Source organism: Caretta caretta, chromosome 8 (genome assembly GCF_965140235.1).
Source record: "Caretta caretta isolate rCarCar2 chromosome 8, rCarCar1.hap1, whole genome shotgun sequence".
NCBI lineage: Eukaryota > Metazoa > Chordata > Testudines > Cheloniidae > Caretta > Caretta caretta.
Window position 1 is genome coordinate 56,970,540 of NC_134213.1, and position 18,617 is coordinate 56,989,156.

Genomic DNA, 18,617 nt, shown 5'->3' on the forward strand with positions numbered 1-18,617 from the left:
AAGGTTCTCCACACCATCCCTATAGAGGCTCTCTTCCAGAGGTCTCTGAGGAAGTTGATCTTACTCCTGAGAGACATCCACAGCTGCCATCTCACTGGTATGAGCACTCATGGATGCCTCCACCCATGCCATATATACTTGACCATACTGGTACCCTTGATTGGCCTATCACCAGCAATTCTCTAGGGCCTCAAGCACTTCCCATCAAAGAGATAAACAATCTTCATCACCCTTCCTCTCCCAGAGATTGAAACATCAGGAAGAACCCTTTGAGGAAGGTAGGACTGATGAAGAGCTCTCTCCACTAGCTAACATCTCTTTTTCATTTCTGGATGAAGTGATCATGCCACCTCCACCATCTCTGGCTGATTATTTTAAACAGTTCTAAGAGGGTCACAGATTCTTTGCAGCTCCCTCTTGAGGAGATTAAAGAATCACATCGTAAGCTTCTTGACATCCTTCATACAGCTTAATCCTCTTGGAGCCTGAAAAGGTTATTTTGCAGACCCCTTCCTCAATTCCGCTCACATGCAAGAGAGCAGACAAAAAATATAATGATTCCTCTTAGGATTCAGAATTTTATTTTCTCACCCGTCTCTTAACTCTTTAGTGGTTGAGGTGCTTAACAAATGTGGAAGGCAGGATCACGCTAAATCTCTGTCCTGTGATAAAGACCATAAGTGCCTTGGCCTGTTCAGTAGGAAATCATATTTGTCTGCTACTTTACAGTTCAGAATCGCCAATTACCAAGTGTTAATGACAAAGTACAACCATACGAATTATATCAAGCTGAACTCCTTTACTGAGTATACATTCTACCAACAGAACACAGAGAGCCATTACAGGCAATTATTGCAGAAGGCCAACTGGGCTCCAGAACATGTTTGAAGGCCTCTCTTAAAGCTGCAGATACTGCCACTCATTCAATTTCTATGGTGGTAGTTATGAGGAGGGCCTCCTGGCTTCAGCTCTCAGGATTTCCAAAGGAGATTTAGAATATGGTAGAGGACCCCAAGAGGTCCCACCCCACCAAATTCTTGGATTCCAAGAACCTCAACGCAAGAGACAGGTTCCAGAGGAGAAAACCAGCCACTTCCCAAACTTCAACCATACAACCGTCCACCTTGAAGCACCAATTTTCATGTGGTGGTCAAGATCCTGAGCTGCCATCTCCTTTCATACCAACTGCAATGTTCCACCTGCCTTCTTCCCTTTAGCAACCACCTTTACCACTTCTGGCAGGATTGGGAGTCTATCACTAAGGACAAGTGGGTTTTGGGGATCATCTCCACAAGAGACTCCGTCCACTTCATTTCTCTTCCACCTGCCAGGCCTCCTTCCCCATCCCTCTTCAGGGACACCCCTCATGAGAACCTGCTATGACAGGAAATAGACTTTCTTCTTCTCTTGGGTGCTATAGAACTGATTCCCATGCAGCACAGAGGAAAGGGGTTTTATTCCAGGTATTTCCTAGTTCCAAAAGGAATGGTGGTTGGAGACCCATCCTAGATTTAAGACCACTCAACTAGATCCTAGATTTAACTCAACCCATCCTAGATTTAAGACCACTTTGTGAAGGCAGAAAAATTTAAAATGATGGCACTTGCAGCAGTAGTTCTGTCACTGGACCAAGGGGATTGGTCCTCAGCCCTCGAACCCCAGGATGCATATTTCCATATAGCAGTCCACCCATCCCACAAAAGGTTCCTAAGTTTTACTGTCCATCAGGACCACTTTCAGTACAGGGTGCTCTCTTTTGTCCAAACATCTGCCCCAAGGGCCTTTTCAAAGATTATGTCAGTAGTAGCATCACATCTCCACAGCAAAGGAATTCTGGTATTCCTTTACCTAGACTGTTGGCCTCTGAAAGGTTGCTCCCTGGATGTAACTTCATGGGCAACTTGCAAAGCCATAGACCTCTTTCTCAAATTGGACCTGCAATTGAACATTCAAAAAATCCACCTTAACCCCTTTGCAAAAGTTAGAATTCGTAGGAGCTCATCTTGATTCGAGGGTGGCAAGAGCCTACCTCCCAATTCACAGATTCATGGCCCTATCCAACATAGTCAATACAATCCAGATCACTTCTCAAATTCCCAGTCAAGAGCTATCTTCAGCTGTTGGGGCATATGGCAGCTGCTACTTTCATTATAGACCATACAAGACTGCAAAAGTGATGCCCTTGGGGGTGGCTCAGGACTGTTTAGTCACAGAAGAGACAGTCTAACTACACTACTTTCCATACCCATCTTCATAAAGGAATCTCTCAATTGGTGGAAATACCCTCACAATGTTTGTGTGGGAGTCCCTTTCACCTGTCCTTCTCCCAGCAGTTATCGTAACAACAGATATATCACTGTTGGGGTGGTGTAGCTGTGCCTTTGTGGGTCACAACTGAGAATACCAAATTCAGGACAAACTGCTGAGAAATAGGGCAAACACATCCCAAAACTGGTGGTTATTCTCCCTTAAGATATACCAAACCAGCAAAAAAAGTAAACTTCTGTTTCACCACACTGGCTAACAAGAAGTCAGAACTGCAGTTTCCTTAGGTATTCCAGTCCTTGTATCTCCACCAAAAACATTAGATTTAAAGATGAGTGGTTCTTTAAAACCAATTTAATCAAATAAAAGGTTCTTCTGATCCCAAAGGACCAGCCACACACCCAGGTCAATATACAACTCAGATCTTACCCAATAATTACGCTGTTGCCAATCCTTTAGTATCTAGAATCTAAAGTTTTATTTATAAAAAAAAAAAAGAAAAGAAAGGTGAGAGTTAAAATTCGTTAAAGGAATCAAATACACACAATATTTGCAAAGTTCTTGGATCAGGCTTTGTAGCAGTGATGGAATAAACTGCTGGCTTGTTAAGTCACTGGTTGCTTCCAAATCATTGGAAGGTCCTCAGTCCCTTGGTTAGAATGCTTCCATTAGTATAAGTTCATAGTCCAGAGGTTTGAGCAGGAAAGAGACAAAATGGAGATGATTCCAGGGCCTTTTATAGCTTCTGCCATGTGGAGGGAAATCTATTGTTTCAAACAAAGCCCTCAGCACAGCTAGTGGAAAATTACAGGTAGCAAAATGGTGTTTGGAGTCACATGGGCAAGTCACATGTCCATGCAGGATTTCGCTTAGTCTCAGCAGAACCATTTGCCATACTCTAGTTGTTCACATGAAAGTCCATCAGGCATGGATGGGCGTCTTCCATGGTCTATTGTGAGTTAAGTGTTCCTTGATGGGCCACTTAGCTTGAATAGTCTCTTCAAGATGTGCAGGCTAAATACCTTGTGAGTGTTACCACAGGAGCAAACATATTTGAAATACAGGTTGTGATGGGTTTGGTCACAGAGACCCCCTTGGGACTGCCACCTGATGTGCTGAAACGACCTCTGAGCCCGTTTTCCCTGCCAGCTTGGGATTTCAGAACCCTGCCTTATTGAGTCAGTCTGCTGAAAACACAGACCCAGGTCTGAACCATGTCCCCCAAGCCGCAGACTTTAAGAAGTGCTCCTGTCTCCAGCACCCAGATACCCAGTTCCCAATGGGATCCAAACCCCAAATAAATCCATTTTACTCTATATAAAGCTTATACAGAGTAAACTCATAAATTGTGCACCCTCTATAACACTGATAGAGAGATATGCACAGCTGTTTGCTCCCCCAGGTGTTAATTACTTACTCTGGATTAATTAATAAGCAAAAAGTGATTTTATTAAGTATAAAAAGTACGATTTAAGTGGTTCCAAGTAATAACAGATAGAACAAAGTAAGTTACCAAGCAAAATGAAACAACACATGTAAGTCTAAGCCAAATACATGAAGAAACTGCATATAGGTAAATCTCACCCTTAGAGATGTTCCAGTCAGCTTCTTTCAAAGACTGGACTCCTTCCTAGTCTGGGTCCAGCAATCACTCACACCCCTGTAGTTATTGTCCTTTGTTCCAGTTTCTTTCAGGCATCTCTTGGGGGTGGAGAGGCCATCTCTTAAGCCAGCTGAAGACAAAATGGAGAGGCTTCCAGGGCCTTTTAAATTCTCTCTCTCGTGGGTGAAAACCCCTTTGTTCTTCTGTGCAAAGTCACAGCAACAAGATGGAGTTTGTAGCCACCTGGGCAAGTCACATGTCCATGAATGATTCAGCTGTTTGCAGGCTGACACCATTGTTTACATGTTAGTTTGAACATTCCCAGGAAAGCTCAGATGTGGATAGGTGTCTCCCAAAGTCCATTATCAGTTAATTGTTTCTTGATTGGGCACTTACTGAGAATAGTCCTTTCTCAAGAAGTTGACCAAATGCTTCACTGAGGCTACTTAGAATCAAACACATTGAGATACAAGTACATAGCCAATATTCATAACTTGAAATGCAAAAGTGATACACACATACAGACAGCATAATCATAACCAGCAAACTACAACCTTTCCATAGACATCCCACTTGTCCGCCTCTGTACAAGACCTGGTGCAACCATAGAACCCTGGTTGCAACAATGATCTATACGGTCACAGTTTATGCCAATAACATCAGACAGGTATAAAGCCAATACTCATAACTACAAATACAAACATGATACATGCATACCAATAGCATAATCATATTCAGCAAATCATAACCTTTCCATAGACACTTTACTTGACATACTTTGTACAAGATTTGTTGTAATTATATAACAGTGGTAGCAACAATGATCTACATGGTCATATTTTAATCAGATAATGTCACAGGTGGGGAGTGCATCTAGACACCCACATGGCGCAGGGCAGGTGGATGCTTCAGAAAACCACTCTGCACATCAACCTCCTGGAACTCAGGGCAGACAGATACGTCCATGTCCAGTTTCTACCACTAATCAGGGGCAAACACATAAAGGTCATGAGAGACAGCATGTCATGCATGTTCTGTATCAAACAACAAGGAGGAGCAAGATCCCCCCCCTTTGCACCAAGGCTGTCAAGCTTTGGAACTGATGCATATGCAGTCAGATTGTCATTTTAGCAGCTTACCTCCCAGGAATTTAGAATGTGACCATGGACACACTCAGCAGGCACTTCTCTCAAGACCATGAGTGGGAGATAGATTCTATCATACTTGCCTACATATTCTGGCACAGGGCACTCCTCAAATAGATCTGTTCACCATGATGGTAAACAAGAAATGCAACCAGTTCTGCTCCAGAGGCAGGCTGGGTCACCGATCCTTGGGGGATGGCTTGCACCAGCAGTGGTCTGTACGCGTCCATCCCCCAACTCTTGTAATATCCAAAGTTCTATTCAAAATAAAAAAGGACAAAGCCAGAATTGTTATAATGGCTGAGTGGATCACTTGACGATTACCTGTTCTGTTCATTCCCTCTGAAGCACCTGGTATTGGCCACTGTCAGAAGACAGGATACTAGGCTAGATGGACCTTTGTTCTGACCTTGTATGGACATAAGAGTCCTGATATGTCTCAGACAAACTTGGTTTCCTTACCTGATTCAGCTGGCCATACACTCACTGATCACTCTCCAGGCCACTCCTCATCTCCTTTCCCAGGAAGGTAGGAAGATCCTTCACCCCAATCTTAGGGTTCTTGGGCGCAAAGCAGGCTGGTTGATGGTTCACAGGATTAGAGATGACCTGTTTAGAGGAAGTAAAAAGAGTGCTATTACGGAGCAGAAAACAATCTACACACTACACTTACTTACAAAAATGGACAAGATTTGCCTGCTGGTGTGATCTCAAACACATTCCACCTACAGCCTGATAGTTATCAGATATACTTGACTACATTCTAGAAATAAAAAACTCAGGGCTGTCTCTGAGTTCCATTAGAGTTCACCTCTCAGCCATCACAGCTTTCCATTCATGGATCAGTGTTCACATCGCATTCCCTGTCAGTACACAGCCCAAGCTGGGGAAGCTAACAATCCAACCAGTGGAGCAAATTTGGTGATGAATTTTGGTCATGTGCCACTTGAGGCACGTTGCATATATGCTCAGAAGAAGATTCTCTAATAAAAGGTTATTCTGTATTCCTCAACCCAATGAGGATGAGGTTCCTCAGGCAGGACTTGGAACTCTCTTTCCACCAGTCAAATGTCCCACTCTGGATTGGGATCTCAATCTGGTTCTTAAACATCTTATAAAATCTCCATTTGAACTGATGGCTCCCTGCTCACTCCTCCATTTGTCGATGAAGACAGCATTTCTGATAGCTATCATGGGAGCTCAACAAGTTGGAGAAATAGAGGTTCTTGTGGCATACTCTCCTTTCACAATATTTTTTAAAGACAAGGTTACATTATGACCACACCCCAAGTTTTTACAAAAGATATCTTCCAAGTTCCATATTAACCAACCAGTTCACCTTCGAATCTTCCATCCTAAACCTCACCTAGATAAAGAGGAGGAATTGTTACACACACTTCATATCAGAAGAGCTATGACCTTCTATTTTGACCAGACTAAACTTTTCAGAAAGACTAAATTGTTTGTTTCGATTGCAGACAGATCTGTAAATAGACTTTCCAAGTGGATATCTGACTGCATTAGTTGTTGCTACCAATCTTATAATCTCCAAGCACCCTCAGACATACAAACTCGCTGTACAAGATTTATTTCCATTTCTCCAGCCTTTCTTAAAAATGTTCCCATCATTGAACTATGTAGAGCTGTGATGTGGACCTTTATACGTACCTTTGCTGAGCACTATGCAATAACTCACGGCTCAGCTTTTGGTGCTGCGTTGAGCTCAGCTATACTTTCTTTAATACTGGACTCCAAAGCCCGCTCCTCCTTAAAGAGAGCTGCTTGGAAGTCACCTAGAGGGGACCACCTATAGGGACACTACTCAAAGAAGAAGAAATAGTTACTCACCCTGTGCAGTAACTGTTGTTCTTTGAGATATGTGTCCCAGTGGGTGCTCTACTACCTGCCCTCCTTCCTCTCTACTTCAGAGTTCTCTGCTATGGAGTTTTGTGGTAGAGAACAAACTGAGGATGGTTCGCCTACACAGTGCTATATAAGAGCACAGAGCATGAGATTCATTAACGCATGCACAGGCCGAATGGATCTCCGATCAAAGGTGCAGTGGGCACAAGCGCACTGAGAGTGGAGCACCCACAGGGACACGCATCTTGAAGAACCATAGTTACTGCACAGGGTGAGTAACCATTTCTTTACATCTAGTAACTACTGTAAGGCCTGGTCTATGCATAAAGTTGAACTGCTTAAGCTAAAGGCATGAATTTAGTAGTTAAAACAGTGTAATTTCAGTGTGTAGACAAGCCTAAGTGTGTATGTGTAGATTAGAACAAGTGGTTAAGGTTGTGTTGGGATTAGCACATTAGCTAACTCTGACCTATCAACTACCTTCACATACTGTATACTCAGGTTAGCACATTTAATTAATTTGTCCTGAACTAGCTAAATCAAGGTAAAAGGTGTTATCCAAAACTCAGGAACTGGTAGTAATGGGGACTTTAACTTCCCAGACATCTATTGGAAAAGTAATGCAGCAAAACACAAAATGTCCAGTAAGTTCTTGAAATCTGTTGTGGACAACTTCTTGTTTCAGAAGATGGAAGAGGTAACCAGGGGGACAGCCATTTTAGACTTTATTCTGACTGACAGGGAGAAATATTGTTAAATTTTATTAATGCTTGTATACAGATGCTAGATATCTCAATACTAAGATGTGTGAACTTGAGTGCCTGGTAAAAATGAAGATATTGATATAATAGGCATCACAGAAACTTGATGAAACAATAATAATCAATGGGACATGGTAATACCAGAGTACAAAATATATAGGAATAACAGAGTAGGTCACACTAGAGGACGAGTGGCACTATACATGAAAGAAAGCATAGAGTCAAATATAGTAAAAATCCTTAAAAGAATCAAATTGTACCATAAAATCTCCATGGTTAGAAATTCTATGCTCGAACAATATACCACTGACCACCTGTCCATGATAGTGACATTGTAAAATAGTGGCATTGTAAAATGCCAAGGAACATTAGAGAGATTACAAAAACAGAAAACCGAATAATAATGGGTGATTTCAAATAAGCCCATATTGACTGAGTATATGTCAACTCAGGACAGGATGCAGAGACAAAATGTCTAGACACCATTAATAACTGTTTATTGGAGCAGCTAGTCATGGAACCTACAAGGGGAGAGTCAATTCCTGATCTAGTTCTAAGTGGAGCACAAGATATGGTCCAAGAAGTAAATATAGTTCAACTGCTCAATAATGGCAACCATAATGTAATTAAATTTAACATAGTTGTAGGGAGGAAATACCAAAGTAGCATTTAACCACAGTAGCATTTCACTTCAGAAAGGGGACCTACACAAAAATGAGGAAGCTAGTTTAAACAGATATTAAAAGGAACAGTCGCAAGGATGAAATGCCTACAGACTGCATGGAAACTATTAAAAATGCCATAATAAAGGCTCAAAATAAAGGTATACTTAGGGTTAGGGTTAGGGACCCTAAAAATGCCAGCATGGCTAAACAGCAGAGGAAAAGAGGCAGCTAGAGGGAAAAAATTGGAAATCAAATCCTAATGAGGAAAATCGAAAGGAGCATAAACTCTATCAAGTCAAGTGTCAAAGTATAATTTGAAGAGCAACTAGCAAAAGACACAAAAACTAACACACAATTATTTTTTGAAATACATCAGAAGCAGGAAGCCTGTCAATCAATCAGTGGGCCACTGGACGATCAAGGTACTAAATGAGCACTCAAGGAAGACATAGCAGTTGCGAAGAAGCTAAATTAATTCTTTGCTTTGGTCTCACTGCAGAGGATGTGCGGGAGAGTCCCACACCTGAGCCATTCTTTTTAGATGACAAATCTGAGAAAGTGTCCCAGATTGCAGTGTCAATAGAAGAGGGTTTGGAACAAATAGATAAACAGTAATAAGTCACCAGGACCAGATGGTATTCACCCAAGAGTTCTGAAGAAACTGAGATATGAAACTGAAGAACTACATACGCTAAATGTGATATGTCAACCATCATTTAAATCGGCCTCTCTACCAGATGACTAGAAGATAGCTAATGTAACTCCAATTTTTTAAAAAGTCTCCAGAATAGATCCTGGCAATCACAGGCCAGTAAGCCTAATTTCAGAACCAGGCATGTTGGTTGAAACTACCAGACACATAAATGAACATGATTTGATGGGGAAGAGTCAACATGGGTTTTGCAAAAGTATGTCATGCCTCACCAATCTATTAGAATTCTTTTCAGAGTAACAGCCGTGTTAGTCTGTATTCGCAAAAAGAAAAGGAGTACTTGTGGCACCTTAGAGACTAACCAATTTATTTGAGCATAAGCTTTCATGAAAGCTGTAGCTCACGAAAGCTTATGCTCAAATAAATTGGTTAGTCTCTAATGTGCCACAAGTACTCCTTTTCTTTTTAGAATTCTTTGAGGGGATCAACAAACATGTGAGCAACGGTAATCCAGCTGATATAAGGTATTTAAATTTTCAGAAAGATTTTGACAAGGTCCCATAACAAAGGCTCTTAAGCAAAGTAAGCAGTCATGGGATAAGAAGGAAGGTCCCCTCGTGCATCAGAAACTGGTTAAAAGACAGGAAACAAAGGGTAGGAATAAATTGTTAGTTTTCACTGTGGAAAAAAGGTAAATAGCATTGTCCCCCAAGGATCTGTATTGGGGCCTGTGCTGTTCAACATACTCAAAAATGATCTGGAAGAGGGTAAACAGTAAGGTGGTAACGTTTTACAGATGATACAAAATTACTCAAATCCAGAGCTGGCTGCAAAGAATTACAAAGGGATCTCACAAAACTGGGTAACTGGGCAACAAAATGGCAGCTGAAATTCAATATTGATAAATGCTAAGTAATGCACATTAGAAAATATAATTCCAACTATACGTACAAAATGATGGGGGTCTAAATTAGCTGTTACCACTCAAGAAAGATCTTGGAATCATTGTGGATACTTCTCTGAAAACATATGCTTTAAACATCTGTTCAGTGTGCAGCAGCAGTCAAAAAAGCTGACATGTTAGGAACCATTAGGAAAGGAAGAGACGATAAGACAGAAAATATCATAATGCTACTATATGAATCCCTGGTTCACCCACACCTTGAATACTTTGTGCAGTTCTGATTGCCTTATGTCAAAAAAGATATGTTAGACTTGGAAAAGTTACAGAGAGAAGGGCAACAAAATGATTGAGGGTGTGGAACAGGTTCCATACCAGGAGAGATTAAAAACACTGGGACTGTTCTGCTTAGAAAAGAGATGACTAAGGGGTGATAGGATAAAGGTCTATAAAACCATGAATGGTATAGAGAAAGTGAATAAGGAAGTGTTATTACCCCTTCACATAACCCAAGAACCAAGGGTCACCCAATGAAATTAATAGGCGTCCGGTTTAAAACAAACATAAGGAAGTACTTCTTTACACAATGCACTGTTAACCTGTGGAACTCATTGCCAGGAGATGTTGTGAAGGCCAAAAGTATAACTGGGTTCAAAAAAGAATTAGATAAATTCATGGAGGATAGGTTCATCAATGGTTAATTGAATCGGTGCAAGTCCTGTGTATAGACAAGTCCTAAGTGTGGCCATAAATCAGAGGCTAGAGTAAATAGAATTGCATTGTACCAAGGCTAGTTGTCTCCAGTCATGCCAGTTAAGCAAATATTCTGTTTGTCAGAGTGCCAATTAAGTGGATACATGTATGTTTAAACAAGGAGATTCCATCCTGCCACAGCCCTGATGAAAAATGCACACAATGCTCCTGGCAGATGCTAATGGCAGCACTTGCCTTCGTTCCAATGAGAAGATGGTATGAGGACAAGTCCCTGGCTCCTTCTTCCACTCTGCATCAGTCAACAGAACTGACCTGCTGAAAGGTGCTCTTTCAAGGTGGTTGGGCTGCCAGTGCAGTATGTATTTTCTGGGCACTAAGGAGAAATGCTGGCAGAGAACCAAAATTTCTCTAGGGGGTCCTGCTGCCCTCCTTCCCCCATCCTGGGACAGGTCTTAAAAGCTACAGTCTATCCCATAATAAAATAGATATTTCAATATACATGGTGTATCGCTTTGGTTAACAAAAGCCTTCCAACACAGATCAAAGATGAAGTCAGTGCTTCAAACTATACTTTAAAGGTACTGTTTCCGCAGGTTGGCTTGGAAATAACTTGTAATCTTTATTTACTAGCTCCATAATAGAAGCTTTGGTAGGTGATTGTATCTAATTACTCCTTAAGGTCTTGCTGGTAACAAGTTACAGGCCATTAACACAATTACAGACCTGTTATGATAAAAAGGCTTGTCAGCAAGGCATAGAAGGAGGCAATCCTATTGAGAAGAGACAGCAATGAGATATCCTTAAGCACTGTTTTGTTTTCCTACAAGGCAGGAATTGTGAATCAAAAAGGCCTTACAGTTTTTCTGTTGGAGGATGTTGCAGAAGCTTCCTGCTGACTTAGGTTAAATGGCTGTTCACACAAGGCCAAAGAAGAAAAAAGGAGTCAATAGAAAGGCTTGTAATTATTGTGAACAAGAGAGTTCTTAAATGGCCATTATAATTACCCATTTACAGCCTCCAAGCCAAATCCGGCTGTTTAGATGGAGTATAATGATAAAGTCTGAAAAAATCCCATTTAATGAACACATCCTTTGAAATCTACTTTTAATGCAAAATTGATGTCTCTACAGTAACCTGTAAATAACAATATGTAAATAGTATCTTACAATTAGCACACCCTCTCCCGCATCTGCTAGCTATGGTGGTTTGAATTTTCTCAGCTTGCATGGAACAAATTATATAAAAATCAAAAAGCTGTCTGACACCACATTTCTTAATTTAAATAAAAATACCTCTTTATTCATCACCTACATACATTTTGAATTATTTTTTGTTTTTTTTGTTTGTAATAATGTTCCTGGAATGTTCCAAGTCTTGCAAATGTTTGTGTGATGAGTACGTGTTTGCACAAAATTTCACATAGCAAATGCTTATGCAGCTGTCTTTACATCTTTTTGATTTCCTTCCTTCTATTTATAAAACATTCAGCCATCCAATCAAGGAGCAAAAAGTTAATATGTGACTTCAGTGACCCATCATGCAACACAAATAGACAAAAAAACATAGTTTGAAAACAATCCAACAGGGTTAAGTTTGTTCCTAGATGTTTGTACAACACTTAGCACAATGGGGCGAAGATCCTGATTAAGGCCTCTAGGCTGTACAATAATAAAAAGGGTTATTACTAAAAATAACAGTGTTTTAAAACCATTTTTAGTAATAATCAATGTCACTAATACTCAAGTATCTGGATAATTTACTAACAGAAATATTTGTCAGATGTATTATTTGTTATGAATAGTTCACTGAGTTCTGATCCTTGGCCTGTTTTGCTTGCGTTAAAATTTTACAGCATCTGAAGAAGTCAGGGAAAGCTTTTCAAAATTTTTAATTGTGCTATAAATGTCTTATACAGATGTCGTATAAAACTACGAAAAGAAAACTTTGTTACTACATTTGTCCAATGAACATTTAACAGCCAATTAACTCTTGATAACAGAAGTTATTTGATATTGCATTTAATATTACTTTGTATCCTTTAATATTGTTAACAGCTGGTTTATATTAAAAAGACTTTACATAGTGATTTTCTGAGATGAAAAGCTAACTAATAGAAATAAATAGTGGTCATTCCAGTAAGACAGATACCAATTTGTCATAGTGCCTAGATGGCTGATTGTCCAGGCAGCCAGTTATGATAAACAACTGCTTCATCTAAAAATAATCATGAGCAGAGTTTTCACTAGATCTAAGAAATTATACATTTATGACTAGATAAAATAATTCCTCTCAATCTGTGCTCCCAATGGCATGAGGAGATTTAATAGAGAATTTACTTTGTAGATAAAAATGTACATTTCAGGCTGCATTCTCTATGCATGAAGTTTAGAGAAGACTTTGCATATTAAAGTTTAATCATAGCGTAATGAACCCTTTATCAATCTTTGCCTCCTGTGCAATCTTTTTGTACTCTTTCTATGTGAAATAGTTCATAGATTTTTCTTGATTAAAAAATTTAAAAGATAGTTCCATAAGCAACAAGGCACAATGTGTACGCAGAGTGGGTGAATGCAAAGAGCCCTGGCCTCTTGTGTTCTTTGGAAATCACTACCTTTCCTTCCTGGCATACAGTGCTGCTAGATACCCCAAATGGGCTGGAATAGGATCAGGGCAGGACTGGGGCCTTTGACATGAGCCAGTCTTTTTCTGAATGGTTTAAGGGCCTCATGGTGCAACACTTTGTAAGTTGTTGGAACTTCTGCTCTGGGTTGCGCTCTGCTAGGGTTTCAGAATGGTTCTGGTTGACTCAGTCAGAATGCCTGTGGCTGTAAAAGCCAGAATTTAGCTTTTAATATATAATATCAGCTGATGTACACTTCTTATTCATATAATTATTGGATATTCAATGTCCATGATGTTTTCATCTGCTTCATTGCTAAAACTTGAGTGACGTTTGTTTAAAAAGAGCATTTATTGTCTAATGAAAATACAAGGGTAAATATGTTTTCTTGATAGAGGAAGTAAACCCATGAATTATGGGACATTATTTACACTAATTTATACTAATCTTTTGCTATCTTCTGTTTGTTTGTTTGTTTGTTTGTTTTTTGCTTTACAAAATTACCTGTATACTTTATAACTGTCTAATCTTGATTGCTTTGCTCAAACACGTCCCCCCATTGGAGTCATGCAACTATGTCCAGCAGTATTTGGCCTCATGTGGATGCCCACCATAATATGCCCTACAGGCATATTGCTTTCATTCAGTCTTTCTTTTCACAAGTACTAAATTCAGAAGGGTTTATTATCTAGAACAAAGGCTTTTAAATGGTTCATTTTGTTTATAACATCTGATATCTTCTTACTCCATTTTTCGTGAGTCTAGTGAGCTCAATGAATACTACAAAGGACTGCAAAGCTTGAAGTGCAAATTGCTCCAACAGTGTTTCAATTCAATATTTTTCAGACATCCAGCAGTGGAAGGCACTCTGTTCGTATAACAGGTCTCAGTACTATTGATTTTCGAGCTGGTTTTTCTAGAAAGCCAACCCTAGACTTCAAAAAAGCATCCAGCAGACCAGTGCAAGGTCAGTTTGTGCTCTGTTTCTACTGTATTTAATTGTTTGGGGAGGCCGTATGCTCAGTCCCTAGGGAAGAAATATATACTTTATGTTGTTCTCTATAATTAGGCCTCTGCTGAAACTCAGACCATCATTGACAGGTTCCGAAGGGAGCCATGCCCTGTCCTTAATTCCATTCATGATGTCATTACCTGTTGTGCCCCATGATACTATGCTACGCTTGTGTATTAGAGTTTTTATGTCTTATAAATCCCAATGTTTTTATTTCTGGTATGGCTCAGAGTTACAACTTCCCTTCTTTTACTTTTAGAGACTGTAAAATGTTTCAATTTGGCCCCTCGACGGGAGGGGGGGGAGGGAGTTAATGAGGCAGCTTTATAAGCACCTGTTGGAAATTAGTAACTGAATCCTAAATAAAGCACATCATGTTATCAATGCTAACACACTGTTTTGTGTTTCTTAACAGCTGGTAGAGAGTGCTTTAAACTGAATTGTGTGCATTTACTCAGGAGCTGAAGACACACATCTATAGAGTTTAACCTTTTCTTATGTTTTGTTAACACTTACAATATATTTCTGTTTTCATAGGAATACCTACCTATGTGCTGTTGAATACAACAGGGATCTCTCTTCCAGCGAGAGTTGACCGTCTAGAACTTCTGAGTATCACAGGGGAGCTTCTTAAGACAATGCCTGTGAAATACTATCCTGATCGAAAACCCTATGGAATATGGAATATTACTGACTTCATCCCACCAAACGAAGCCTTTTTTGTTAAAATAATGGGATATGACAAGGATGATTATCTCTTCCAGAGAGTGTCAAGTGTTTCATTTTCTAGTATTGTTCCTGGTAAGATTTATTTTATTTTATTTTACTTGAGTGAACATTTATTATGCCTGAATTAATGGAATGGATGACTTATGTTTTTTTTCTACTTGCCCATATAATGAGGAAAACTTGTCTTACCCCATTGCCTACAAAACTTTCAAGTTGATACAAAGCAATCTGAGCATCTTGGAGGATCTACTAAGGAGAATTTTAGTCAGATATTGAATTTCTTGTAAAGTAATCTAACAAGTGTTGAAACTACAGCTTGCCTTGTCTACACTGAAATTTTAACATGAATTTTCCCAGAGGGAAGACAAGGTCATGGAGAGAAAACATTTGAATAATAGAGGAAGATACTGTATGTACAGTAGTGTGTGGGGGAAATTGTGTTCTACTTTCACATTTAAGAGCTTGCCAAACTATTCAAGAACTGCCAATTTTTAAAGAAAAGTTTTTCTACACAATATTTTATTGACTTAATTTTATTTCTATTTTCTAGGTAAAAATTTCTCATTATAGAAATAGGTGTGAGGGAATTAAGAAATAAAGCTGCCACTACTAGCAGTTGTTGCTATAGAGCCAGAACTAGCAAGGAAAGCATATTCAGGGCCTGATCCCGAAAAGTGCTGCAAACCACCTGATAGATGCTTGGGCCCCTCAGATCCCATTCAGACCAATAGGAGCCAAGGATCCTCAGTAGCTACTCAGCATGCTTAAGGATCAGGCCCTTATTGGGCTTGTCTTCTCTAGAGTTTTTAACCTAGAGTTAATTGTTAGGTAGTTAACGCATTTGCAAAGGCCAGTAAAAACTCTAATATAGACATATCCGGAAATGTGCTAGCAATAAACGTGTGTTCTTAACATGAATATAATCCTTGTGTAGACAAGGCAAGTTGGAGTTTTAATTGGTGTTAGCTGACTGAGGTTAACCCTAAGGAGGAGTTTATTGTTTCATCTTGACCAGCTAAGGCTATAACTACACTGTAAAAAGGTGTGTGTGTGTTTTATGTCGAGTTAGCTATCTTTAATACACCTTTGATTAGCTACATCAAAGTAAAAACGACAGTGCTTTCTCTTCGGTAGGATTTTACATTGAGATTGCTAATTCGATGTAAAAACATACCTTTTTTACTATGAAGATATAGCCCAACAAGTGTTGAAACTACACTGACATTTCAACATTGCCATGTCTACACTGACATTTCAACATGAAGTAAACAGGAGTTAAGAAAACACTCTTTCCCAGAGTGAAGACAAGACCATGGAGAAAAAAAAATTGCATAATAAAGGAAGATACTGTACATTCAGTAGTGTGGGAAAAAAATTGTAGTGTTACTTTCACTTGTAAGAACTTTCCAAAGTATTCAAGAGCTGCCATTTTCCAGACAGACATTTTTCCACACTTCCTGGATTTTTTACTTAATTTCTTTTCTGTTTTGTCGCTCTTGAGATTCTGTGCTGAATTGCTTCTCCTTGGGTCCTAGGTTTGATTAGGATTTAAAGGTTCAATGTTAGATCTTGTTACCTAGATAAACTGTCTTGATCTAAATAATGTCTTCTAAAGCTCTAGTCAATGCAAAGCAAATTTTACTTTAGCATACGCTAATCCGACAGAGTTTAATTTGGTTCCCATTGAAATCTGTGGGAGTACTACCACTTCAGTGGAAGCAGAGACTGACCACTTCTGAAGATTCCAATTTAACTCCGCCAGCTTAAAACATACTAAAGTACAGCTTGCCTTGTCTTGATTAGAGTTTTAGAAGTTGGTTAGGCTGTGCTAGCTAACATGATCTAATGTAACACCTTAAAATCTTAGCTTCACCTTGGCCTTGTCTAGGCTAAGGGCATTTCTACACTAGAAATGCTACTGCACCACAGCTGCAGTGCTAAAGTACAGACATTTACTACAGTGACAGAAGGGGTTCTTCCATCACTGTAGTAAATCCACCTCTCCAAGAGGTGGAAGCTAGGCTGATGGAATAATTCTTCTATTGACTTAACTGTGTCTACACCAGGGCTACGCTGGCTTGAGTATGTTGCACAGGGCATGACATTTTTCGCTGCCCTGAGCAATCTGCTTAAGCCAGCCTAATTTTCTAGTATAGACCAGCCCTTAGTGTCTTGATAAATCTGGACTTTAAGGAAAAGATTGTTAGCATATGTATTAATCACAATGAATGGAGTGTAGGTGAGTAGCTGCTAATAACTTGTTTATGAATATTTTGCTTTCTGTAGATGCTCCAAAAGTTATAATGCCCAAGAAAACTCCAGGATACTACCTGCAGCCGGGGTATATATCTTGCCATGTGGAAAGTCTTATACCTTTTATTCAGCGCTTCAGCAGAAATGGAGTAAAACTGGGAATGGATCAGTTCTTCAAGTAAGCAGTCATTCCCTAACATAATTTTGGGCATTTAAAAAAATCAAAATTAAACTTCAGAGCAGCTTTTGTAACTTTATTCTTGATGATTTTTATTGTACTTTGTTCATAATGGTGAATGTCCATTTAAGGTGGGATTTTCCAAAGTGCTCAGGACTGGCCTAACTCAGCTCCCACTGAAGTCAGACCTATGTAAGACAAAACTTACATTGTAACCATGTTAATGATTTTTTTGGATCAGTTGTGAGAATTTAAGCAAATAACAAAGAATAACAAGCAAATAACTGCATGAGGAAATCAAGATTGTATACTGTTGTGGGTTTGGGGTGTGTGTGGGGATGGGGGGAACACATTTTCTGTTTGTAGGTGGAGAGATCATATGGTTCCAGCAGAAATCTATGTGCTTTGCTTTATTATGCTCCAAGGGCTATATCATTCTCTTCTTTGGGAAAGCTTCCACGGAATACATCACAAGGATCTCTGGACTCTGTCTACACCACCACCATGCAGACTGCAGTTACAGGGAATAATACAGTCTCTTTCTCTATAGAACTATCCAGGAACAATGAAATAGTAATCAAACAAGCAAAAAACCAATAGTCCCCAAGTCTAAGAAAATATTTTCTGGAAAACAGTTAACCACCATCCCCTCTTTTAAAACACCAAACCTTTCAGAAGAAGAATGAAGACCACATTCTATAGCAACTATACCTGATAACAGAGCAAATAAATTCTGAAATCCTCCTGTAAATTCTTGGCAGAGTAAAATTCTGCAGCCCCATTTTTTATGAGGTGCTATTTCCATTTAGACATCCTAGGTACATACTTCTCCTGCTCTGTAATTCTCTTCATACTTTAAAGATCAAACATCATATTTTACTTCTTATTTTTTTCATAACAGGTACCAACCTGCATTTTTAGTGATCATGTTACTTATCTGTAGAATGGAGCTGAATATTACATTAACTTAACAAAATATTCTTCAAGATAAATGCTACTGAGCAAGATGCACAGCACTGGTGCCAATTGGGGGCACTGGTGCCAATAGATGCCCTTCCCAAGGTTTATGCACTTTCTCAAAGTTCCCTAGACCTCGGAACTGGGGGAGCCATTTCCTGACAACTTTAAGCAGTGGTTCTATACTAAATCAGGACAGCTGCTACTGGAGCAGTCTGGTGTGGGGGTGGGCAAACTTTTTCGCCCGAGGGCCACATCGGGGTTGCAAAACTCTATTGAGGGCTGGGTAGGGAAGGCTG

General features: G+C 39.6%; 1 protein-coding gene and 1 long non-coding RNA gene across 2 annotated transcripts in view; one reads left to right on the plus strand and one right to left on the minus strand.

The window, feature by feature from the left end:
* The window catches only part of HMCN1 (hemicentin 1), a 323,571-nt gene that overhangs the window by 98,285 nt on the left and 206,669 nt on the right, over positions 1-18,617 (plus strand). Inside the window, exons 7-9 of the mRNA XM_048860591.2 lie at positions 14,036-14,156; positions 14,739-15,002; positions 17,217-17,361. Of these exons, the coding sequence (XP_048716548.2) occupies positions 14,036-14,156; positions 14,739-15,002; positions 17,217-17,361 (530 nt within the window). The remainder of the gene's footprint in view (positions 1-14,035; positions 14,157-14,738; positions 15,003-17,216; positions 17,362-18,617) is intronic.
* Positions 3,689-18,617, minus strand: part of LOC125641127 (uncharacterized) — a 29,258-nt gene continuing 14,329 nt past the window's right edge. The window contains exons 2-3 of the long non-coding RNA XR_007357988.2: positions 5,476-5,622; positions 3,689-5,270 (exon numbers count right to left, since the gene is read on the minus strand). This is a non-coding gene — a long non-coding RNA (uncharacterized LOC125641127). The remainder of the gene's footprint in view (positions 5,271-5,475; positions 5,623-18,617) is intronic.